This window comes from Urocitellus parryii, chromosome 8 (genome assembly GCF_045843805.1).
Source record: "Urocitellus parryii isolate mUroPar1 chromosome 8, mUroPar1.hap1, whole genome shotgun sequence".
NCBI lineage: Eukaryota > Metazoa > Chordata > Mammalia > Rodentia > Sciuridae > Urocitellus > Urocitellus parryii.
Window position 1 is genome coordinate 97,523,770 of NC_135538.1, and position 27,636 is coordinate 97,551,405.

At 35.3% G+C, this 27,636-nt stretch overlaps 1 protein-coding gene across 1 annotated transcript in view; it reads right to left on the minus strand.

Annotated features, from left to right (window-relative positions):
* The window catches only part of Tinag (tubulointerstitial nephritis antigen), a 92,134-nt gene that overhangs the window by 55,700 nt on the left and 8,798 nt on the right, over nucleotides 1-27,636 (minus strand). The window contains exons 2-5 of the mRNA XM_077802109.1: nucleotides 15,742-15,805; nucleotides 14,958-15,047; nucleotides 9,879-9,993; nucleotides 1,021-1,144 (exon numbers count right to left, since the gene is read on the minus strand). Coding sequence (XP_077658235.1) covers nucleotides 1,021-1,144; nucleotides 9,879-9,993; nucleotides 14,958-15,047; nucleotides 15,742-15,805 — 393 coding nt within the window. The remainder of the gene's footprint in view (nucleotides 1-1,020; nucleotides 1,145-9,878; nucleotides 9,994-14,957; nucleotides 15,048-15,741; nucleotides 15,806-27,636) is intronic.

The window sequence follows — 27,636 nt, forward strand, 5'->3', positions numbered from 1 at the left end:
CAGAGAGCATTTACACAGGAGGTCTGGGCAGCAATGTTAAATTAACAGATGCAGCCATTCCAGAGGTGAGCGTGGCCAACACTCCAGTTCTGCTAAAGGCATCTCTGGAGTAACTCACTGATACCATGAAGCAATGACATATAGACAAAGATGTCAGCCTACTTCACAGCTCGCTGCTCCAAGAGCCTATGCATTTACTTTGTAATGTTTTCAGTGCTTTAAATTGTTTTTGAGCACTCTTTTGAAATTATCTATAAAGCCTAGAACTCAAGATCTTTGATAGTGTCCAGTTCTCATCATGTCAATTTTTTTTTTGAATTGCTGAAATACAATCTGTACTTTTTTGAGGATAATTTTGGACATAAAATCTTAGGGTGAGCCTGAGTAATTTATTTAGTGGACTTATGAACTTCTATTAAAGTAGCTATAAAAGAAGCATTCTTTACATTTTTGGATCAACATTAATATAAAACTGTAAGTTAATTTTATGTAAACATCAGTTATATCACTTTAGAGTCAGAATTATTTTTATTTCAGATGAGACAAAACATATTTGATAATTTAATTCTAAGCTTTACTTCAGAATAGTCTAATAGCTAAATATATATATGTATATATGCACATTTATACATACATATATGGTGAACTTACTAAAAAATATGTAATAATTATGTGAGGGTGTGTATATTCATGTCAGGAGTACAGATAATTCTATGGGTGCAGAGGAACCTTAATACTCTTCTTATTATCTGGCTTTAACTCTCAAAAATTGAACAAATTCTGGCAACTTTACTTTGTTAAACTTTGAATTCGTTCTGTATCTAAAATTAGATGTTAATGATCAATTTTTAGACTAAAACTTATATTCCTCAGATAGTTTTCTCTTGCCAGAGTATGGTTTTATTTTAATTGACCATATGTTAATATTTAAATATTTTAATTTAAAAACCTTTTTAATTACCCTCTTAGGCTCTAGAGTGAAAAGGGAGTTTATGAGGAAGTAATTAAAATGACTATTACTTGCGGTGGAAAATGCCCAGGATGCAGCACAATTTTTTTGATCCAATGGCCCATGAGTCCATCCAGGCCACTTATAAGAAGCAATAAAAAACTCTGGAAGATCTGTCTTGGCAGGTAAAGAAGCCTAGAGTAAAGAAAGTCAGATAAATCAGATTTTCTCAAATGTATCCCAACAGCCATTATAAGAAGATATCATGCCTTTTAATAAAGCTTATAATTGTCTTTCGATTTTCTTGTATATTCAAGTTTCTGAATAAAGTATAATTATATAGAATTTTTACTTCACTCTGTGTTTAAAAATGGCAATTCAGTGTGTGGAATTATAATACAAAATCACAAGAACAATACATAGAATTCTTTTTCTGAGTTACCATGCAGTGCAAAATTTCAGCCAAAGTTTCTGTCATCTTGAATCAGAGTTTGTTCATCCATGTGAAAGACCACATGAGGTTATTTAAATTTGTCCTCATAAAGAATGTTTTCTTTTCTGTCTCTCCCATTTTGGAGAGTAAGTGTGATTCTGAGGTGAAATTGGCTTTGAGATGATGCACTTATAGCAACTACCTATTAACACACTTGGAGCCCCAAGGAACACATCAATTCTACACCAGTTATTGGGAAACTAAACCAAAATGAACTGGTTGATGTGTATTAAATTTTTGGAGATTAATTTGTTTATATCTCAAACAAAATCTGTAGCACCATACCATATTCTCTTCTAAACTGTACTAGAGAGTGATGACTTTCACTTCCCAAAAAATCAGAAATCAAACCAAATGAGGATTTGTTTATTAAATTTTCTTCTTAGGTTACATGTCCACACCCATACACACACACATGCTTGCTCATAAATTTTTGAGAGTATTTTAAAATTTTTCAAAGTCTTTTAATATTCATTATGTTTTTAAATATTCTTAGCCGCCCTGTGTGGCATAATTAGAGCAAATATTGTTGACTCTTTTTTGTGGATAAGGTAACTGATTTCTGAAAGCTAAGCCATGCTAAGGACTCTAAGCTAAATAAGATTTACTCCTGGAACTATATCCAGGTTTTAGAGTTCTTAAAATCATTCTCCATTTCTATAATTTTTCTACTTTATCAGAAATACAGAGATATACTACCTTGTAGCAGAAGTAAAATGTCTGTAAAAGATAAAATTTTACCTGTTTAAAAGTTTTCTGATTATAAATTGAACAAGTGAAGCTACTGATCTGATATCTTCCAAGGAATTATTTCTGACAAGTACATAATAGCTTCTAAGTCTAAAGCCAGGAAGATTTAGAATTTACATATCTCTTTAAAAGGTATCCATCCAAAATAATTTATAAATTTGAACATTAACAGGAGCACTCAGTTTTGATTTAGAGAACTATTACAACCTGATAAGAAAGTTATTAAATCTTGCATCCATTAATAAAAACACTGCTACTTAGATAATGGAATAAAGTGCCAAGAACATCATCGGATCACAGTACAGTCCCTGCATGATAACTTAAAGAGTAGTTTTATAAAAAGAAACGTGACTTGGGATTCTAATGCCATTAGATGGGCGATAACATAGAACTTCAAAGTTGGAGGAGAACAAATTTATTGCTCTGAGTAGAGTAGTTTCAGAGATAAAAACTCTGTCTCCAAGGTATCTTTCTAAATGGGGTAGAAATACACATACCTTCACATTTTTTTAAAATTATCAACCAATCAGTGTGCATTTAGGCATTTATCATGAAGTTGCCTCAAGTTTCCAGAAAAATAAGTGGAGCGTCAGTTATTATTTTATTACTTTAGAATTCCAATTTAATAACACCTAGGATATATCCCTTCTGCTCTGCTGAAGCAATAAAGATATAACTATTACTCTATACACATTTCAGTGGCATTAAATTCTTCAGAATGTGACTTCCACAAAGACTACCACAGTGCTTTGCACATGGGAGACAATCAATCTGATAATAATAATAGGATATATATATCAGGTAAATTTCATCTCTTAAAAATGTATTTTCCCTGAAGGCACTTTAAGTTAAATTATTATATCAGCATGCATTTGTTGCTTTTATGATTTATTCCTTAAAAATAAAAAGTATGACTGGGTAATCCTTCTTAATAAAATAAGGCATAGAGAAACAACACTCAAAATGACATTTTTATTGAAAACATATTTATGAATCCACTAATCCAGATGAATTCATAAAGTTCATATATTGAATTTTTAAAGATTTTTACTAATCATTTAATATTGCGTTTTCTAAAAATAAGCCTCTGGGACTTAAGTGGATCAGGCACATATTATCTTGAGATTCTTTTTCTTTCATGATATCAGATAATCTAATATACTAAATGCAGAGAACATTTTATATTCCATTATTCCATACATATTGTAATCCTCTAAAAAATAAGATTGCTTTTATAACTCACAAATTAAGGTAAGCCTTACAAAATAACAACTTTTAGGAACTGGTAATAGAACTCTGGTTTCAATGAATGATAGATTTTTTTTAAAGTTTACACAATTTGTATTTTTGTCAAATGATAATTTAATAAAGGAAAAGAATCAAAAGAACCATCTAAGAGTGAAAGAAATTCCAAAATTGGTGTTTCAAATAAAATATCAATTTAATTTTAAGTATAATTTCCACTCTTCTATGTGAGAAATTTTAATTCTTTATATTGTCACGTTGAAAAAAGTTCAATCATAATTTAATTATATTTTCAAGTATGTATTAGCCAAATTTGTGGTTAAACTTAATGTTTACTTTTCTTTAATGTTTTTATTTAAAAATTAGAATTTAAAGATATTATGGACAAATATGAGAATTAAGCACAGTGATAAACAATCTCCAATAACTCCCACATCTTATTAAAGTAAAATCTCTGAAGGAGTAATGAGAATGCAATCAGAGAGCAGCTTGAGACAAACTGATCAATTTTATCAACCACCTCAGAATATACTCTGTACATCCTTACTGTTGAGCCTACACCTACACACAATCCATTATGTGGATTGCCCCCTCCAGCTCTAATTGTACTTTTGTCCCACTTTTATTGGATAATCAGAGACATCTGAGACTCAAATAAAGCAACAGAAAATATAATTCTGTTCTGATTACAGTCTGAGGTCAGTGGCTATGAATATCAAGAATTTTTTTCTAAACTATTTGATATTAAGAAAGAAAGGGCTAATTTTCTGGTTGCTAGTGGCTAAATGAAACTCTCATCTTCAATGATATCTGCCTTCATGCCTTAACATTTAAAGACTTATCCTTTGATATTTCTCTGGTTTCTAAATATAGAGTAATTTTCAATGATCTTGTAAATATCAATACTCAGTGATTGTTCTATGGCAGGTCCTAGCCCCTCTTCTAAAGACAGCAAAATGACTGTTTCCCACACCTCTCTGCTATTATTACCATTTTCAGGCTTATGAAAAAGCCATACGAAGTTTCTTTAAGAGACGACTGGCTCTTGACTTTCACTGTTTTTTTCTGGGTATTTTGATTTTTGTTACTGGCAGGAATTTGGGCAGTAGAGATGGACATGGAGCAATTTTGTTGAACCCTCATATGACCTTGGAAATAAAGGCAATGGAGCAAAAAGAAGAAAGAAGTCTGGACATTCAGCCCCATTGTACGATTCCATTGCAGGACAACCCACTTCTAGATTTGCTAGTGAGACATCAATGTCTGCATTGTTTACGTCACTGTCACTTTCAGTTTCTGTGCCTCACAGCTAAGCCCAGTCATGACCAAAACAGCACACAGAATTATTAAAGCTACTAGGGTAATGCCATCTTTCATTGACCCCATCACATGATCAAATGTTAAGAAAGCGTTCCAATTTCAGAGGTGTTAAAAAGTGAAGAACGCATATATCTGAAAATGGATGAGCCACATTTCCTAAAATGAGTTTCTTAGAACACTAGCCCTGAGGGATTTTAACAGGTAATTAAAAATGAAGAAGCTGATTAACCAAACAGTTCTAAGGAACAATTGTTTTTGAAAATTAAATAGATATTTGTCTTCTCTGCAATGTGGTTTTACAAAATGCCAAATTATGTGAGGCTCTAAAAAGTGAAAATAATGTTCATGATTTTTTCCAATACAAAATACTTTATTTCTTTTCACTTCCTATCATTTCTATTATGAAGCGGATCAAAGCCTCAAGTGTTTTGTGTAATAGACTTTGGGAAGAAACAGTATATATGGAAAAGACAGACCCAGGCATGGGAAAGCCAGAGTAGGTAACTGTTAAATCAACACAGGAGATCACCTCAGGAATCTACTTTTTATCAGCCCAAGGTATTTGTTCATACAGACGAAAAAATAAATTTTCACATTTCTTTTTGAAGATTTGTCCTGCAGTGATCAATTTAGTCCCACTGTGTTGGTCAAGTCGTGTTCAATTATATCACAGTGCTACTCATCTGACTGTGACTAGTATAGAAAGACAAAACTGAAAGCTAGAAAACCGATTTGAGACACAAGACAATCATTCTGCCACAAGAGCAAGTGAACAAGGAGTGAAGTGGCATGTGTCTTTTCTAAAGGTTACGAAGGTTTTGGGGTTCCACTCTGAGAAGGGGCGTAACAGAAAAGAGACTGGAGAGACATAAGTAAATGTTTTGATGATAGAGACATAAGTAAATGTTTTGATGATTTTTTAATTTTAAAATCCTTAATTCCATGTCAGTTAAAATAACTGTCATCCTCCTCTGTCCTTGGCTTTTCTCTCTACTACATGAGAAGATTATGAGGTGAGCTAAGTGAACATATATGTAAATAAGGACTCTATCAAATCTGCCCATGTCCTCCACCAATGCCACTGTATTTTGGAACTCTGAGCCCATATGCCTTATATGCATGTATGTGGGAGCCAAAGATCAATTTTATGGGAAAATATGGTTGTTTTTGTCCAATGTTATGTAAAATACATAATTACAGAACTGTATTTTTTACTTTTGTAGTCAATGTTTTGGTTTCTATAGAGGCTTCTATTTACATAGGGTTCATATTCTTGGAGTTAAGTTGAAGATATTCATTTGGTCAGTTATTCATAATTAAAATTTGTTTTCAATAACCTAGGATTAGTCAAAACCTAAACTTGGAAAGATTTGACTTTTCCAAAGGTATTTCTCAAGTCTTAGTACTTGCCATCATTGAAATATTTCATAGAGGTAAGGAAAGGAAAAAATAAATAAATTTCTCCTATTTTAACTAATGACTAGAGAAATAAATCCAATTAATCAACTATGTGTTATCTAGGTAATGATAAATTATCCAAATAATTCAATGATTTTTAAAAAAATTTCTCACCTAAAAATTGGTGGTGATTTTTAAAGTTTATAATAGTTATATATTATATAAATATTATATATTTATTTATTATAAAGTTATTTCATCTTAATTTCTAACCACAGAAAAATTATAACATGTTTCTTTATTAATTTATCCAACTAAACTCATTCATACTGAGTGACTGAGAAAACATGTTTTGCTAGTTAACTTAAAAAAATTATAATATTTTTACCTACACCAGTCACATGACATAGTATAGGTCTATAGGCTTAAAATATCATGCTAGTCTTAATTTTTAATCATTCCACCTTAGATATAATACCTAATTATTCTTTCTGAGGAGTCAGCAATAATAATAAAAAAAACCCTATTATATTTTTTAAACTGAGCCACATATAAAAGTAACCTTTTAATTTCCACATTTCTGGGTGAAAATAGTCTTTTTTCATTCAAAATATTTTCAATATTTATAATGAAATACAACACAGGGAGGCTTTTCAGAGCTATCTTCCAAATTCAAAAGTACTTGTTTGCTAGTCTGGAAAACAATCATATGCAGAGTTGATTTGATTTGATCTGAGAGCATAACAGAAAAATTTTCAGGTTCATCAGAAATATGTAATCTCCATCAGAACCAATGAATCAATGCCTACACTTCTCTATGTGAAATAAAATGCTACAAATGATGAAGGTTTGGATACTTAAATTCTGGAAGAATTGACCTGTTTCAGAATCCTATTTTTCTCTAGAAGTTAATAATACAAGGGAGAGAAACAATGCTTATTTCTAAATAATGCCTAACTGTATCCTAAGTACTTTGATAAGCACTGCTCACCCAGAATTTCATGGAACTCATACAACCCTAAGAGCTAGGTAATACCACAGTCACCATTTTATGAAGGAAGAGAGAGGCAACAAGTGGAGCAGCCAGAATGAGAACCAAGCATGCTGGCTGCCCTGAATACACTGTCTCTAAGGAGCTTTGTTTTTGCAGTGCTGAGGCTCAAACCCAGCGCCTCACACATGCTAGAGGAGGACAAGTTTATTTTGGCTCATGGTTTCAGAGGTTCAATCTATCCAATGACTTCATAGCTCCAGGTGGAAGATGAGACAGAACATCATTGAAAAAGGGTATGGTGGATGACAGCAGCTCAGGACATGGCAAACAAGAAGCAAAGAGAGAAAGCTCTGTTCACCAGGGACAGAGTATAAACACCATAGAAATGTCCTTAGTGACCTACTTCCTCCAGCTGTACCCTACCTGTCTATTAATTAATAGTTATCAGCCATTTAATCCACATCAGTAGATTAGTCCACTGATACAACTAGGGTACAACTCTCATAATCTAATCATCTTACCTCTGAACATTCTTGCATTGTCTCACAGATGAGCTTTTGGAGGATACCTCATATCTAAACCAAACAATTATCCAGAAAGGCCTCTCCAAAGTCTCCAAGTTACCTTGTCATATTTCTGGGAATTTATTTTACTTGACCAGTTATTAGGACAACTCCATCACTCAGAAACAGTCCATAAGCCACCATGCCCTAGAAATAAGAAGCTGTTTTCTTGCCTCACATCATTAGCAGTTAATGGAACTCCCCATAGGCCAGGAATTTCCTTATTGCTTTCCTGGAATTACTTGGCAACCTTATGCATTAATTTATACCACTAACAATTTTAAATTTTCTTAAAGTATTAATCATTAAGAATTTTCACTTATATATCAACACAGAACCTTTTATGCAAATAAATCCCTAGGAGCCAATAAATGATTTAGAATTAGATTTTTTTCTGCTACGATGAATGGCAACTTGAGAAAGAAATATACTTCATTTTCTCTAGACTATAAATACTTCCAAGCTACAAAAATTAAAATTTAGAAGGGAAATGTTATGAATAATACTGAGGAAACTCCTAAATAAATGTTTAGTCCAACATGGCCCTCAAAACAAAGAAAGTGGAAGAACAGACCTTATAATGGGTAAGTATTTTCTTTAACAATGCTGCTTCTTTTTTTCCCAAATGGGGACAAAAAAGAGAAAATAAAACTGTTATAATAAAAATGACTCTTTTCCAACTGATCTTTTAATTAGGTCACTAAAAGATCATGAATCTGAACTATTACGCCAAAGATTTTATCTTACTGATTGTAGCAAAGGTCCAAAAATATCTTTAAACTGATCATTTCAGAAAATTATCTCTGGTTAGAGGTGAAAAGGCTTTTTTTTTTTTCTTTTTTCTTTTGCTGCTTTGAATCTGAATCGGCCAAAGCTAACTGACTCTACTGGAATGCTAAGGACTATTTTGGGGAACAGATCCTTGTAGATGTCCTAGATCTGCAATTTAATTCTGTGATGGCTCTTAGCCTCTCTGACTATCATTGTGACTTAACCTCTCTACATCTTAATTTGCTTGTCTTTAAAATGTGGGTAATGATAGTACTGATGACATCAAGTGGCTGAGGAAATTAAATGAGATAAGAATAAAAGAGCTTAACACACCACTCAGTAAAAGTCAGTTATTATTATCTTCTTTGAGATTAATTATAATTTAACAGATCTTGCTACTAGAATTTGAATTAGAACAATAATTCAGGTGATCAAAGCTCTGTAAATTCAGTGAAATTAAGTTCAGGTGAAATGTTTAATGAGTCACCAGTGGGTTTACAACTCATCCAGCTGCAAACAAAAACCCTGCTGTCTCCAGATGCTGAGAGCATCTAGGCAGCCAGAGCCTGATTTCTTCATTGCAGACTAGAGAAGTTGCACTCAGTGGCCTGAAGTCCCACCCCGCCCTGGGCATCAGTGACAGCGTTGCATAGAATCAACATCTCAACTAGAAAGTGCATGTAATGGGTAACACCACACACTGGGGTGGAAAGCTGCAGCTCTCTGAGTGAGAAGTTTACCTAGAGAAATAGAAATTTCTTTATGCAGCTTCTCCATTAGCAGATAATAATACATCTTACAAAGGAAAACAAAAACCAATACAAAGAACAAAGCGTAAGTCTATTGGACACTCAGGCAATTTTACAAAGAAGTTTTCCAGGTCACTCTGAAAAAATGAAGGTATTTTCTTAATGGAAATTTTGAAGATTTTGAAGATTTTGTTAATCATCGTAACAAGCATGTTTAAAGTTGCCAGCATTTATTTCAATCTTATATGATACTGAGTAGTCCAACAGGCATCAAAACAGAGTTTAGATAAACTCACAGAATAACTCTGTAGTTAAAAATAAAATAAGAGTGAGGACTTGAGAAAGCACTGACAAGCTGAACAACCTGTCATAAAAAAAATATGCTTTTCTGTGAAACTATAGGCAACCCCCCTTCATTATTAAAGGACATTATGTGTAATTGAACTTTCAAAGTTCACATGAGACTTTTGTATGATAAAACAACCATTTTGGGAAAATATTTTCAAATTGATATAAAGAAATTGTATTTTTGTAACTTCAAAGGCTTACAACTCAATATTTTAGTTACTTTGAATTGCTTTGGACATACATATGAAATACCCCTATGCAAACACATGCACAAATGTGAATCAGGAAAAGCACTTACTGTCATCTCATTCATGCTCAGAAGCATGGGGCTGGGTGGCAAGGTGCCAAGGCGAAATTTGAAACCTTCTTCTAAAGTCATTCCCCAGAATTGGCTGTAGTTCTGCGCTGTCCATCTGCCTTACAAACGAAAATATATACACACATACACTCAAATGCACTTGCTGATTAAGTAGGTATCTGTTTTCTTTATAATTTAGATTTGAAAAGAAATTTGCTAATAAAAAGAAGTGCCATGAAAAATTGCAAGCAAAATGGTTGCTTTTTTAAAAAAAATACATCTGTGATAATTAATTAGATGTTGAAATGGTCTACCTTTTGTTAAATGAGTTAATTTGTGTAAAGTCCTTAATACTATTAATTACTACTAATAATATAAAATAAACTGATGTGAAGTTTGGTAACAAAACGTAGATTTCTTTCTAGATATATGTTGTGTTCTTAGAAAAAATAAATGTACTGTTTCCAAATTTAATATTGACATTTGAAAGCAAAATTTCTTTAAAAGATGACAGTAGATGAAAAATGAGAAAGTTAAAAGTAATTTATTCATTGCTTATTTGAATCATTTACAACTCAAGGGCAAGATAGTTTTACTACTTAAGTCAAGTATAAATTTTATCCTGTTTTGTTTATAATCAAAATTATGTACAATGTGATAGGTTCTTACAAATGATTATAAATGCCACTCAAGTTTTAATAATGTGCCTGGCAAGTTAATGCTCTTCTTTCATAAGGCCCATTAAGTCATAAATTTTAAACCACCTTATAGCTATGATTTTAAAGTAAAATCTTCATCCACCTAAGGAATTTCAATAAGAAAACCCCTGAATATATTAGATACTGTGGAATTATTTGAGAGACTAACAGGATCCACCTTGGAAAAAATTGTGAAATCAGTAAAGTATGTTTTCATTGTTCTACACTAACAGCTTGCAGGTATCAGGCCAGAGACATCTGTGGGTCACTTCATTAAGCACTCAATTGAGTGAGTAGGAATAAGCATTTTAAAAAATAAAATAAAAATAGAAGGCAGCTGGAGAGGTAGCTCAATGGCAGAGCTCTCAGTGGTAGAACACTGGCCTAACATACACAAGGCCCTGAATTCAATCCCCAGGGCCACAAAAACTAAATAAATATAGGAAAATAATAGGAAATATTAGATCTCATTAAAAATAGGGAGGAGCTGGGTGCAGTGGTGCATGCCTGTAACACTGGGGGTTGGGGAGGCTGAGGCAGGAGGATTTCAAGTTCAAAGCCAGCCTCAGCAAAAAGCGAGGCTTTTTATGCTAAGCAACTCAGTGAGACTCTGTCTCTAAATTAAAAAAAAAAAAATAGGGCTGAGTATATGGCTCAGTGGTTGGGTGGCCCTGAGTTCAATCCCCAGTGCCCCCCACAAAAAGGGAGGAACTCTACTTTACGAACCTATTTTTAAGAACCGTTTTATGTTCCTGTATGTGTATGTATACTAGATCACAAAATAAAATGTGTGATTTACTGTGATATAGTTTCAAAAAACTGTTAAAGGCCCTATTAACCTGCATTGTTCTCCTTGATCTGGACTTATCACTTTTCCTTAATCCAATTTAGCTTTTATAGAACCTTCTTAACTTATCTGTCATCTCATCTGGTAAATACCAGAAACACAAAAATGAAAAACTTTCTCTACCCTCGAGGTGCTCGTACCCTGACAAAGACTAGAAAGAAAGAAATGATTTCAATATGGCAACTTCATTAGCAGTAGGTCAAAATGTGATCAGAACAGAGGATTCAAACATAACTCTGCCTGAAGGAGTTGGCACATTTTCATAGAAAGTGAATTTAATGCTTAGCCTGGAAGGATGAGAATGAATTTGGAGGCCAAATGTGAAGAAAAGCGAACATTTATTCTACACAGAGGTAACTCTTGAGCAAAGCATGAAGATTTGGAATTAGTTTGCACACATAGGGAGTGGAAGATAAGTTAAATGATAAGAGGGGATGGGGGGGTGGCTAGAAAGGGTATAAAAGGTGTGATAGTGAAAAACCTTTACATCTAGACAGTCATTCATGCTAAGAATAATTGTTTTTCAGAAGGAATGAAATGAAGGATTTTTAAGAACATAAGTGGCAGAATCAAGGCTTTATTTTGGAAGGATGGCTATGAAAATATGAAGAATAGACTGGAATTTAGTCAAACTGAACACAGAAAGACAATCAGGTCATTTCAAATGATATGTGATAAGGAAATGCACTAAAATAGAACCTAGAGAAATGTTGTATGTGGGAATTAGTAGGATGTGGTGACATAGTTAAAAAAAAAAAAAGGTGAGGGGGAATTGAGCTAACCTCAAATATTTTGGTTGGCCAGATGGAGGCAGATGACAGTCACCAAGGATATGTCAAGGTTGATCCCTTCAGTTTGGCATACGTTGATTTTGAGAAACAAATGCAAAATCTAGGCCAAATTGTCCTCTATACTAGATTTTGAATTCATTAAAAAAAATCAGGTTTAGACACTTGACAGATTCAAAATGGCCACAAATTATTTGTAGCTCTCTCCATCAAGAGAGAATCTACTTGCCTAGTCTTTAGATGTGGATTGGCCTACTCACTTGTTTTGCCCAAAGAAAACAATGGAATTGATGTTGTGTAGCTGTCAAGCTTAAGCTTCAAGACAGAGCTTGCACAGATTCCATCCACACCCTGTTGGAACAATGCCCTCATGTGAAGAAGCCAAAGCAAGCCAGCTGGAGACAGATGGCAACCAGCACCAGCAGGCAAAAACAGAAGTAAGGCCATCTTTGAGAGTTCAGCCTCAATTCCCAAAGAAGTCAATAGATATATGAGCAAGCCCAGAAGAGACCAGCAAGAGCCTCAGTTGAGTCCATTCCAAATTACTGACATGAACAAATGAAAAGCTTGTGGCTTTTAAAGTGCTAAGTTCCAGAAGAGTTTCGTGCACCGAGCAAATAACAAAAACAGTTGTGGGTCTCCCTTTATTCTACTAATTTGCAGATTATGATTTGTGCCATTGATTTGGTCCTACATTCTGCCCTATCATTAGAAATCCTTTTACAAGAGCTTGACATGTTGGCGCCTCAGCCAAATTCACTGCTCCAAGACAGAAATTATTGCATCCTCATCAATACCACAAATGAACACATTTTATTAATGTTAATTGATTGTCTTGAAAAATAATGCAGGGACTAAATAAGCACTGATAGACATTATGTGGAATCAATAAAGGCTGGAATCTAAAATACTGCCAAGATTCGGGAAAGAAATATTTTAAAGCAAAGGTTTATATTTGTTTACAAGTTATTTTAAAAAGCACTAATAAATATTGAATAATATATTATAATAATATTTTTTCACACAAAACCAATTTGAGCTTCCTGAACAGAGAACAACAAACAGCAGAAAATTAGAACTTTCTTTTAAATATAAGAAATTTTCCACTTTTGTTTCCCAGTGAATGATTTTACTTTTATTCCCTTTCTTCATATCTTGTTTCTTTTAACTTTTTCTTTTTGGTCTGTGCATGTTTCCTTTTCCTCAAATATCCTTCCCTTATTACTCTTTTTAAGTCATGTACTCTTTGGAAATCATTGAGACCCTGTCTCTCACTAAAATACAAAATAGGGCTTGGGATGTGGCTCAGTGGTTAAGTACCCCTGAATTCAATCTCTGGTACCAAACACGAAACAAAACAAAAACAAAAACAAAACAAAACAAAAAACCCTAAAACATGCTCAAAATAAACAAATAATGGGGGAAAAAGTTCCTTCTCCCAAGGAAGGCAACATTCCCAATAAATTCTCAACTTCTGTGCTCCTAATTATACTTTTTTTCTACTGTGGATTCTTATGTACTCTATAACAATGGGCTTATCTACCACAGTTTCTTGGAAGCATGTGCTAGTTAGGTCCAGCATTTAAATCCTCTTAGGAACCTTTTCAATTCATTTGTCAAGACCATGTTCCTTGAAAATTTATATGTCACCTAGCCACAGAAAACCGTAATTGGTTTTTCCTAGAAATACTTAACAGTAATCAAGTTATCACCTAAAATATTAACCACAAACACAGAGAAGAATGGAGAATGATTTTTTAAATGTTAATATCAACAAAAGTGACTTTCTATATTTTGTCTTCCACGAAAATACTTTGGGCACATTGAACTTCAGTGTCCCCATTGTGCTGGGAAACAAAGTGTTTTACGTGTAGAAGAGAATGAGATTTCTATTTTTAAAAACAAACATCTCAGAATGACTTCACTTTTATAGCAGCTGGACAATGGATCTTTTTATATGAAGCCTTGTACAGAGTGTGGAAGATGTTATCAAGGGATACATAGAGATATATAGAGATTTGATCAATGGTAGTGGAGAAATTTTGAGACAGGTATTGGCCAGCCTATCCCTCTCTCAGTTCTGTATTGTGCTGGTGCCTACATCTTCATTCTCTCTATGTAAGTGGTGAAGCCACCTAATTTTTAATCTATGGAAGAGCATCAAACAATTTTTCCAATGTTTAAGTGTAAGTCATTCCTATCTTTATATTACTAGCAAAGTGGTTCAGTCTGTCTTTTGAATGAGCTATAAGTGAATTGGCTAAATATCAGTCACTTTAGAGAGACTGTCTAAATTAACTTGTTATTTGAGGTATCATCCAGATAGAATACTGTCCTATGAAGGTTGTATCCTATCTTGGATAGCTGAGCACAGGATTAGCTTGGTGATACAGCAGCAGAAAGAAAATGATGAGTGTGATAAATCAATATTGCCAATATCCTAATTTTGCCTATATACTTATTCAGTGTAATACTTCCTCTACTCCCCACACCCACACCATGACACTTCTCTTTCCTAAATGATTCAATACTAGATTGTACCATTCTTTTTTATTTGTTAATTTTAATTTAATTATTTATTATTCACCTCGTGCATTCTAAGTGTACACACCTTTTATCTCCATTCCCAATTTCCCCACTCTTTCTTTTGAATAATGACCATTTTTAGGAGTAAGTAAAAAAATTGTTTGAGATCTGAGGAGTAATTAGGAGGGCCAAGAAACTGGTAATGCAAGATTCAGCTCACCCATAGTCTCCTTTATTGACATGTTCAATTAACTCTGGACGAACAAGGCACGTGTGCTGGGAACATCTCCACTGCTGTCCTGAGCATGTGCTATAAAGATACAAGAATTACAAATGTGGCCTGGCCTTTATAGAGTACGTTTCAGAATTAACATCAAGAGTTGTACATTGTAAAGATATAAAACATAATTTCATGATTAATGTTAACCATATGGCTGTTTGATTATTGGCTAAATACATCATAAAGCAGGTATTAGCAACCACTCAATGGGCTCTTAACCTCTACTTCAGCAAATAATAAATGATATGACAACATAGATACTAAAGTTTTAAAACAGGATCATTTGGCAAGTAGATTTCATTTCCTTGTATGGAGAAATTTTCTCTATAGTCTAAGCCTTATAAAGTAGCGTGTTTTTCTATATAGTCATGCTAAAAACACAGCTTGTCTGTAGTATATTAAAATCTGAAGTGTATTAAAATTTTTGTTGTTAAGATGCATACCTAATGCAAAACTGCTGTACGATCAAGGCTCATTATCAAAAACAAAACATCAAGCTCAGGTATTAAAAGATACATGCATGGTTATATTTTCAACATTCAATAAATAGGCCTATAAAATTTACAAGTGTATGATGCCTTATGGAATATGACTTTGTGTATACATACTTAATTTTGTCTATTTGTATTTAAATATATGTTTTGTTTCAAAAAATCTTCCTTTTATTTGAAGAAAAAAATACATAGACAGTACAATTCTGTTCTGTGTCACTTAAATTCATTACCAGGAGTTGCAATTTTCCTTAATTACTGATCCTTCTTCATAATGTTGACCATCTCTGAAGCAACCTGTCAATGTAACATGTAAACAAATTAAAATTCTAATCTGGATAAAGTGCATTAGCATTACAATTAATGTAAGACTGTGGTTAGTTTTTCAAACATGAGAAAGCATTTAGTGCCAATCTAATCCACATCTTGTTCATGTCAAGGTTGATAAATCAAATTCTTCTGGCCTTGTTTATCTTTAAACAGTGTATTATGTTCAACAGAGAGGATTTATAAAGCATGAAAACTCAATTAACAAGGAATTAATCACTAACTATGCTGCAAAAATAATGTGTTTAAATAGGTAAGCAATATAAATATTTGAGTGCAACTATTGAATCAGTTTATAGTACTTATTTTAAAATTTATTCAAGTCTCATAATTGAGTATAATTAATTAAATATGACTAGAGCAAGTAATTAGTAGTGTGGCCCAAAATACAAAAAAAAAAATTCATTGAATTTACCTTACAAAGATAAATTCTATGTTTTTCGTCTTCAGGATTTGGATCAGGAGAAAAATTTATGAAATCAGTAAGACTGTAGCCATTTGTCTTCAAAGTCCAAATATTTCTTAAATATTAACTGAAATTAATTGATAACTGTTTTATAGAATTGAATATTCAAGAGACCTATGGTGAATCATCATCATATGAAAACTGAGTAAATTGCTGTGAAACTAGTACCCCAGTTACAAGTTAAATAATTTTTGAAAATATTTTTGATGAATTAGAAAAAGAAACTTTAAAAAAAGTTGTTTTTAACAAAAACATGTAATCTACGTACCATATAAATAATCCCTGACTTATTTATAACATCATAGTGAAAAGTAAGTACTTCAAAAATTCTCCAAGGGAACTATGCCACGAGTCACATTATGCCATGAGTCACATCACTAGTCCAATTTTGTATTTTTTTTTAGAGACAAGGTTTCACAGACTAGTGCCTTGATTTTTTAAAAATATTTTTTAAAATTAAAAAAAATTAGTTGTAGATGAACACAATATCTTTATTTTATTTATTTTTTTTATGTGGTGCTGAGGATTGAACCCAATGCCTCATGCATGTGAAGCAAGGGCTCAGCCACTGAGCTACAACCCCAGGTCAGTGCCTTGATTTTTCTGAGGCTGGTTTTGAACTCCCAATCTTCTCACCTCAGCATCCTGAGCCTACATCTCGTGGCTCCTTTGATTTTTTTTTTCAAAAAATTTTTCATGGGAAACTTTTTACAACTTCTCCCTGCTTAGCTCATATTACATTTCACCTTTTAATATTCTGCTTAGTGAATCTAAGCCTTTAATATTTGCATCTGTTGGCCCTTTCCCATTGAGTTTGATATTCCACAATCATGAAGAAAGAGAGAGACCACATTTCTTAATGCAGCAAACTAAGGTGATGGGGAAGAATTAGCTTTCATTCAAGTTTAAAATTTTAATTGCTACATAGTAGCAATAAATTAGATATTTTTAATAACTGGCACCATGTATATGGAGACTCTAGAAGTTTTTACTACCTAGGAGCAATAAAGAATTTTAGAACAATCGAAGTTTGGGTGTAAATCTAAGGGATGAACTTCCCTAACTATTTGTAAAGGAGAATGGGGCCAAAACCAGAAGATTTTTAATCATAACCTCATGAATCTTTGAGTATTAGGCATACTGGTTGCAAAGATAAAGGGAACCAAAATTACAAAAGGCGTAAGGGAAGAAGACTGTCCCTTCTCTGACTTGTACTCTAGCTAATAACGTGGAAGTCAAAAGAAGTCCACCATGAGGTCTGCCCCACATCATTAGCACTAAACCTAGTGTAAACCAAAGCATTTCTTGTTCATCCCTTCTTAATGTCAAGCCAGAAGTACCATGTGAAACTACATTCACTTTCCTCTCACAGAGTATTGGTTTTTCTAACAAAATCCATAACCAGCTACCTCTGACCTTAGTCAAACTGCTGACACAGGCTTCTGCTCAATACAGACATGGTCCTCTCCATCCTTTGCTATATTCCTTCTCAGTGTGTTTCTCATTCCCCCTACAGACTGAGAAGAATGTTTTAAAGTTCATATCATGTTACCTCCTGCTTAAAATCCTCAAGTTGTTTCTCATCAAATTTAGAATAAAGTCAAATTTTACCGTGTGTGTGTGTGTGTGTGTGTGTGTGTGTGTGTGTGAGAGAGAGAGAGAGAGAGAGAGAGAGAGAGAGAGAGAGACACCTAGGGAGAATTATAAGTGATGAACTTGAGAAGATGGGATTCAGATATTCTGGTTTTACCCAAAATATCTCTGCCCTAAATCTTTGCCCTATTCACTCCCATTGTGCTGGCTGGGATGGGGTTTCCTAGAAGAATGAAGGGTTACCATGACAACAGTAAGGAGAGAAAGAAATTGGTGAATATAATTTGGAGCAAAAGCAAATGGAACTCACTCATGGATTGATCTTGGGGAATGAGGAAAAAGACGAATTAAAATGCTTCATTAGGATTTTGGCTTGAGCAATAGAAGGACTGTGAAGTTATTACTGAAAAAAAATGAAGTCTTGTGAGAGGAAATCCAGAGTTCTACTTTGGGTATTTTAGACTTAGATTAAATCTAAGTTAGATATCTTAATGGAAATGTCAAGTTGACAGTAGTTGTTAGAAGTACAGAGGTAAGACATAACTGAGCATGAACTTGATGGATACTAAAATCTGGGACTGAGTCAGTATCTACTGGAGGAAGTAAATACAGGAAAGAAAAGGTTCTCTAGGACTGAGCTCAAAACACTGTAGCTGACAGACACTCAGAAGAAGAAACCAGGAAAGACTGTGCACAAGTATCAAATTCATGAGAAGATGGTGTCATGGAAACCAGGAGAAGGAAGTATTTCACACAAGCAATATGGTCATCTCTGTTCAGTACTGATGAGACATCAAGAACAAGTAAACGGACATCTGATTATTGCATTTAATTATATGTAGTTTGTCAATAACCCCACCAAGAGAGGTTTCAGTAGAGTAACTGAGAGTGGCATGCTGTAGGGATAAGTTCATAAGAGGCTACAAAGTAAGGAAGCAAACTTTCAGATATTCCCATTAAAGGGCTGAAGGAAATAGGAAATGGGATGGCCAGCAGAAAAGGGAAAAAAGTTTATATAGAAAGGAAAGAGGGTGTGTATGTGTGTGTGTGTGTGTGTGTGTGTGTGTGTGAGAGAGAGAGAGAGAGAGAGAGAGAGAGAGAGAGAGAGGTACAGAGACCTAGGGAGAATTATAAGTGATGAACTTGAGAAGACTAGAGAAGATGGGATTCAGAGCCCAAGAGGGGAGATCAGTTCACTATAAGCAGCAACTGGGATGGAAGGAGGTAGGTTGAAAACTAAATGGTGGGTTGAGAGAATTCCAGTCTGATAGATTTATTTTTTTCAGTAAAATATATATGAAGCATCTTCAGAGTGAGTTAGTCACATTGATTGCACACCTAGCATCTTGACTGAAAAGTGAAACAAAATATTAAACTAATGACTATTGAAATTGAGGGAGTTTTGCAACTTTAAAAGCCTTTAAGACAAAATTAGGTAAATTAATATTTGGAGAGTGAAATAGTTGGTCGTTGGTCTTGTAGGTTTGAGGAAAGATGATAACATGGTGGTACAATATATTTTGAAATACTTCATCAGAGTGTGTTATAATTATCTTTGCTGGTCTAAACTGCACTGTAGGGAAGCAGTCACTTGCCCTAATCAGAAGTGCTCACCCCACAGTCGGTCAGTGACATTCATTCTGAAAGACCAGACTTCAGGGTAGCTGCTGCAAGAGCTTCCATTATCCTTATTTTCATCAGCACTACAGTTAGTTAATGAATGTCGGAAACGGGCTCTCATTGGCAGACATCAGTGGGCTTGTTAGTCAGCATAACAGTTGTTAAGTAATCGGCTCTCATTGGTTAAATGGATAATATTCATTTATGTGGATTAGTTAAATAATTATATCATAGTCCATCTTTGTGCACACAGTTTATATATATATATATATATATATATATATATATATATATATATATATATATTAAGGTCAAGGTCAAAGTCTTGAACCTTTAGTCCTGGTGCCTATGAATTGATCTTGTGCAGTGTCCTGTGTCAGCCACTAAGAAGAAGAATTTCTCCTTCCCTGATACCCACCATGAGGTAACAGTCCTATCTCTGTCATAATATTACAGGTATCTCCAAGAAATTTTTTTTCATGCAATATAGATGTGGGAACACCTAAAAGGAGAAAAAGTGGAGTTTTCATGGAGCTTACAGAGGATCTATGAATTAGATATTTCTCTTTACCAAAGTGTATTTTTGCAATGGTCAATATGTGTAGCAGAATTTGAACTGTGATTTATCTTCATTATAATATGCTTAAGGATGTTGCAAAGGAGTGAATCAAATGTGTCACCAGCTTACATTCTTTTTATCACCTACACAAACACAGAACTGCACATCATCAAATGAGCTTAGGTCTGTTGGTGACAGATGGTACACCAGCTATTTCTTAAGATCTGCTACTCCAAAAGGTTATGCCTAGAATGTCTCCTCTGTCTCTGTTTTAAATTCTATGAGAAGAAGATTAACATTAAACTGGGATGAGAGGTGGGAGGGAAAGTGAGAGAGAAGGGAAATTGCATTGAAATGGAAGGAGACCCTCAGGGTTATACAAAATTATATACAAGAGGAAGTGAGGGGAAAGGGAAAAATAATACAAGGGGGAGAAATGAATTACAGTAGAGGGGGTAGAGAGAGAAGAGGGGAAGGGAGGGGAGGGGAGGGGGGATAGTAGAGGATAGGAAAGGCAGCAGAATACAACAGACACTAGTATGGCAATATGTAAATCAATGGAAGTATAACTGATGTGATTCTGCAATCTGTATACGGGGTAAAAATGGGAGTTCATAACCCACTTGAATCAAAGTGTGAAATATGATATGTCAAGAACTATGTAATGTTTTGAACAACCAACAATAAAAAAAATTTAAAAATAATAAATAAATAAATAAATGAAATTTTTTTAAAAATTACCCTGAAAACATCTCTGATGGAAGAACTTTTTTACTGGAAACCTTTTAATATAGTAAATCCTCTGGGAATAAACATTTCAAATATTAAAAAAATAAAAAAATAAATTCTATCACAGGTTTTCTGTATCTGGCATTTGAATATTCAATTACTGGAAACCATCATCAGATATGGGTGACACAGAAGTAAGATATTTATTGATATGTTTGTTCTACTTTCAGCTATGGAGAATTGATACATTTATTTTTTAATCATTAAGAAAATGTATAGTTTGAACTTGTTGACTTAAAGAGTTCTTAGGGCAGGCATAAGAAAAATAATTAGAAAGTGGTACCTAAGAAAATCACTGAAAATAATCTCTAATAGATTATAAATGATCAACATAGCATCTCAGAGAACAGTTCTTCATAAATTGCAGAAAAAACTGTATAAATAATATACCTCTGTCTTTTATTTTAATTTTGCACTTTTCTTTCAGTTTTGTGTAGTATTCTTTTTCTTTCCAACTAATTACTTCTCAAAGCATGATAAAACAAAAGGAAAAATTGCCTTCGTGAGAGTCAATTATAGTCTCATGTGAACTTTTTACCACTCAATAAAATGATTAATTGCTTACCTCTGTAATGAATGGAGCAAGAACTTTACCTGGTACATAAGTTCTACCTAAAATGTGAACCTAAACTGCAATCTTCACAAAATTCTAGCTCTTAAGCAAAATTGGATGCTGAAGAAGTGCTAACTGCTCTTCTGAATGGACCATATGCCTTAAATAAGAAAAGCTTAAATATATTTTAGTACATCAAAAGCACTACAGCTTGTACAATGATACCGAGACTCCAGATTGAAGCCAGGTATGGTAGCTACTCAGGAGGCTGAGGTAGGGGGATCACTTGAGCTTAAGAGCTCCAGTCTGGCCTGAGCCACATAGTGAGAATACCAGCTCAAAGGGGCAATAAAAAAAAGATATTAAAAATTGAAATAATCATTTAAGTTAAAATGCAATCATCTAGATAGCCATTGTTTTTAGAGAACTATACATTCTTAATTTGGCACACAGCCTGCTGTGGTTGTTCTCATTATCATTCTTTACTATTTTTAATCCTGTAGCAGACCCCATTGTAGGGAGGCACATTGCCACACAGCAAAATAAAACGAGCTTTGGTATCCAGCCTCTCTTGATAGTTGGCATGGCCATGTCACTACATTCTGGCAAAAGAGATAGGAATGCAGATGTTCTTCTGTGCTCTAGAATACTCCTTATAATGTGGTGACCACACCCTTTTTCTCAGTTTCATCTACTGGGACTTAACTGTGATGTATGGAGTACGAGGAACCACACAACATGGGGGCCATGTTGTAGTGCTGTGTGGGAAAAGAAAGCTCAATGGAGCCTGGTGCTTCAATGACATGAAAAGTCCAGACTAAAACAACCTCATGTGTTAAAATATGTATGTTAATTAATGTTGTCAGCAATCTGATATAATCTTCTCTAGTATATGGTATTTATTAAGTACTAACTATTTTAATATACTCTACTTCCCAGGGGAGATTGTTGGATTATATTATCATCCACAATGAACACAAATGGGACATTTGATTGTTATTAAATTTCAATGATGGCTAATTGTGTCACATACCTAAATTTTCTTATCCACATAAAGAATATGTTTCTCAAAATCCCAGGCTTTATAATATTCTTTTCTTATCCCCCCAATGCTTAATTCAATGATAGATGCATAACTAATTTAAATATAAATTATTCTTGTAAAGATGCCAAATTCCAAATGATGGTAAGATTGACGACTGAAACATTGGATAAACAATACTTTACAAATATATTTTAACACTACTTCTTGTATGAAAAAAATCATACTTTTGAAAATATTCTTTAAAATTACATAGAAATAAATTATTTATTATTTATAAATCATCTATGTATTAACTTAGCAAACACTGAACTTCAGAAAATAAAAATACTCTAGATATCAATTCAATCCAAATCAATCAATGTTTACTAAAATTCTCCCATCTCATGGCACTGTAACTAGTGCACAATAATTAAATCATCATACTTCCCCTCTAATCAGCTTTCTATATAGTTGATATAAAAAAACTAATCCTTTTCAACAAAGTAGAATAAAATAATGAATGAAGGCACCAGAAGGGTGCTTGAAACAGTTGTTCGATCCATAATAAGTGCTCATTAAATTTTAAGTTAGGAAGATGAATAGTAGGTTCAATAAGGTGATAAAAAAAATGCTACTTAGGTGTGGTAAAGAGACATCTGTTAATTGTCTGCTATTTGCAAGGTGATCTAAGAGGTGAATTTACCTTGATCAAGGAACCTGATTCTGTCACTAATAGAAATCATTCTTACATAAGAATATGATCCCCAAGTAATAACATGATGATAAGACATGGAAATACATATATACAGAACACAATGACATGTAATATTACATTATTAGCATACAACATATTATTTAAGTTCACCAATTATTTCAATGATTATACCAATGTGATAAAATACATAAATTCAACAAACACACATGAGCATTACTCAAACTTATCACTCTCTTTAAACCCAAAATACATACAATAGTAGTGATCTAGGGTTTTCATGTACATTTGTGTAAGCTGGGTAATGAATAACAGTCAAGACTCTACTGACAGAAATTACAGATATACGAATGTTTTCCTTGATATAAAGAAGCTGATTCATAGTGGGATATGAAGAGGAAGCAGGAGAGGAATAGACAAACTCTAGCTAGGGCAGAGGGGTTGGAGGGGAAGGAAGGGGCATGGGGTAAATAATGATGGTGGAATGTAAGGATCATTATTATCCAAAGTATCTTCAGATACAAATTGGTGTGAATATACTTTGTATACAACCAAAGATATGAAAAATTGTTCTCTATATGTGTAATAAGAATTGTAATGCATTTTGCTGTCATATATAAATAAAAAAAGAAAGAAATCTTAGATGTATTGATATTGGCAAAAAATGAAAGAAGTGGGCCAGGAAAGGAATAGCAAATGGTGGGTAAATAGCCAAATGGAAAGTATATGTGTTACCAAAAGTGACATCAACAACTCATCTCCAACTGATGGCTGTCATGCATGACAATGGGTCCATAATTGTCACATCTAGCAACTTCCAAAAGGGACTAGAAATTTGGATTTTAAAATGAAAACTCCTGAATTTTAAATGCTTCTAACACATATTATGCTATATTCTGTTGTTCTATTTTCCATATATCTGTGAATCAATAATGAGATTTATCTCTTTCCTTCAGATTATATTATATCATTTTTTTCTTAAAGTATTAACAAGGACCTTCTTGTTAAACAGTAGCAAAGATAGTTAACATCGATATTTTGTTCTTAATTTTAAAGGAAACACATAAGCAAACTTGTCATTATGCATACTGTTTATTTTAGGATTTTGATATGAAAATATGTACTGTGACAATGAAATGTATTAATATTTCTAATAAGAGAATTGAGAAAGTTTTCCAGATAGTATATGACCTTTCATGAATAAGTAGCATTTATCTACAATAGCAATAACCAAATATAATATATATTTGTTAAATTATATAATTCAAAACAAATCTTAAAATGATCCAAAACTAATGGAACAGTTAAGGCCACTAAGGAGAAAAAAAATTAATTCCATTTGAAGACATTTTAATGATAAGAATAAGGGAAGAGATATTCTACACTCTTGGATGAGATGTATTTTTAAGACTAAGATGATAGAGTTCAGTTGTCTTCAAATAAAGTTTTAAATTCTTGTGCTTACCAGAAGTTTCAGAGAATAGAGGGGGGTGGAGAATGAGAAAAAGTTGATCAATGGGCACTAAGTTTCACTTAGACAGGAGCAAGAATTTCAATGTTGCAGCACAGAATGTCCATAGAGAATGTGGATTGCAAAAAGGTGGAAGAAAGCATGTTGAAAGCTTTTGCCAAAAAGAAATGATAAATATTTGAGGAGATAAATATGTTTAACTTGATTTAAGCATTCTACAATATATGCATGCATGAAAACATCATGTCACCCCATTAATACATTTTTATGCTTTTATGCATAAATTAAGATAAATTTAAGTAAAATTATAAATTTATGAAATATTGCTCAAAATTTAGCTTAAGTTTTGAGGGACTAGATAAACTCTTTAAAAAAACACACAACTGGCCATTAGGTGGAATCCCGCCAGCCAAGCCCACACTGATCCTTGGGCCGAGCACGGGATCTCAGAAGGGGAAGGAAGCAGTACAGTCCCATCCCCCACAGCGGACACTCCACCGAGGCAGTCAGCGGCCACCATCCGGTAAAGCTGAAGGATACACCGCCACTCTCCCACAGAGTGCAGCATCAAAACAGGTTTGTGTCAATCAGCTCACCCCCCAGACAGCGGGAATTCGCATAAAATCTCTCCTAGGCTTGCCGGGAGAGGGAGTATCAAGCTGAGCCTCCATAAAGACTAGGGGGAAACTAGAGACACCTGACCTCCAACCCCTCCTCCCAGTAGCAGCCAAAACGAAACCTGGCTAGCCAGCGCTGGGAGAGGGGCAAGCAGAAAAAATCAAAGTGATCCTCCTTCCTGTGGAGCACAGATAACTCAAGGAGAATAGGAAGGTGGCAGCGAAGGGAGTGCATCACCCCAGGGCGCCGCGTCACTAAGTGGGAGAAAGACGATGCAAAAAGGCTGAAGGCTATCTTTGGGAAGTTCCAGTGAAATTGAGGTGCTCCAGAATCTAGTGGACAGATTTCCATCGTGAGAAGTTCGGCTCTGAGAGCTCCATTTCCCCGCACGGAGGGTCGCATAGCCTGACAGGCGATTGCCCCGCGGCTGGAGTCTCTGGTGCGTGCCGGGGAGCGGCAGGGTGCCAGAGCGGGGGATCAGCGATACGGATCCGGGGGCCTCCCGCCTGTGGTACATTGGAGCCCTTAGTGCTGAGTTCCGGCTTTGAAACAGAGGAGAGAAGCGGCCCAGTTTGGTTCCAGACACCGGTCGGACCACAGTGGAGGACAGCAGCCGCCATTTCGGAGAGATGATGTAATCATCCCCGTGTTCTACTGATCTCAGCCCATTCAACTACGGAACAGGTGATATCAGGCTGGTATTTGCCTGCGTCTAGCAGACAGATTTCTTGCTCAGGCTCGGGGCGGGGGTTCTTGTGGAAAATACTCCTAGAGGCGCGTGCTGGGCAAGGCATGCGCCGGGCACTGAGCAGTTGGATTCTGGTTCCCGGGGCTAACCTGGCCCAGGTCTGAGGAAACTGCAGAGACTGCCGGTGGAGGCCAGCTCCAAGTGGAGCGTGCGCTGAGCTTGGGGCGACTGGGTTCTGACTCCCGGAACAGTTTTGGCCTGGGGCTGGGGAACCCGTGGGGGTTGCTTCCTGGAGCCAGCTCCCAGCGGAGAGTGTATCGGGATCGGAGAGGCGGGGTTCCGGCTACCTAAGCTGCTTTGGCACAAGGCTAGGGAACCGGCGGTGACTGCTTCTCAATCAGGGTCCGGCGGGGTGCTATAGGGGCAGAGTGGAACTTTCACCTGCGCCCAGAGCAGGCCAAGTGACCCGCCAGCGTGGTACCATGACACCCCAAACGCAGCTGGGGCTGAAGAGAGCAGCCGCCCACGCCTAGAATAGGACCAGCGATTCCGCGGCTTGGTAGCCAAGTAACCTCATTTGGACTAGGGGCTGTGCAGAGCTGACATCCAAGCAAGCAGGGCAGGCAGACCTGCCACCAACTGGCAAGACAGGCCAGGTAGCTTGCCAGCGTGGTGGACTCGTAACACCGAGGCAGTCGCGTCACACTGGTTGGAGTGGGGGTGGAGCAGGGTCGCCGCCCGGGTCCGGAGGGGGCTCAGTGACCCGTTGGAGAGGTAGTCAGGTATCCCCATTGGGAGTGGGGGCTGTGCAGAACTTCGACCCACCAGCCTAGAGGTCTGCCAGCGCGGTAGACTCGTCACACCAATTGGAGTGGGGGCCCAGCAGAGCCGCCACCCACATCCAGATCAGGACCAACGACCCCAGGGCGTGGTAGTTACATTACCACAATTGGAGTGGGGGCAGAGCAAAGCCACCACCCGTGCCCGCAGCGGGGGCAGACCTGCGACCGATCAGTGGGGTAGACAGACCACCATAATTAGAGGAGGAGCACAGCCAATACCCGCCCTGCAAGGGAGACTTCCCAACTATACAAGAGCAACATAAATAAATAGGGGGTAAATTTCAAAAACACAACAGTTGCACCAAGCAGAAAGAAACGCGAGCAGTATGAAAAGACAAGGAAAGAAAGGACCACAAGCAATGCAGGTCAACTCAACTTTAGAAGAGGTAATAGCTGCAACAGATGGAATGTCTGATAAAGAGATCAGGATTTATATGCTTCAGATGATCTGGAGTCTCAAGGAAGACATGAGACAGCAAAATCAGACAATGAAAGATCACATTGACAAACAAATCCAGCAAGTAAAAGATCAATTTCAGAGGGAGATAGAGGTAATAAAAAACAAACAAATAGAAATTCTAGAAATGCAGGAAACAATAAACCAAATTAAAAACTCAATTGAGAATACTACCAGCAGAGTAGATCACTTAGAAGAGAGAACATCAGACAATGAAGACAAAGTATTTCAACTGGAAAAGAACATAGACAGCTCAGCAAGTCTGCTAAGAAACCATGAGCAGAACATCCAAGAATTATGGGACAATATCAAAAGACCAAATTTAAGAGTCATTGGGATACAGGAAGGCACAGAGCTCCAAACCAAAGGAATAAAAAGTCTATTCAGTGAAATAATACGAGAAAACTTC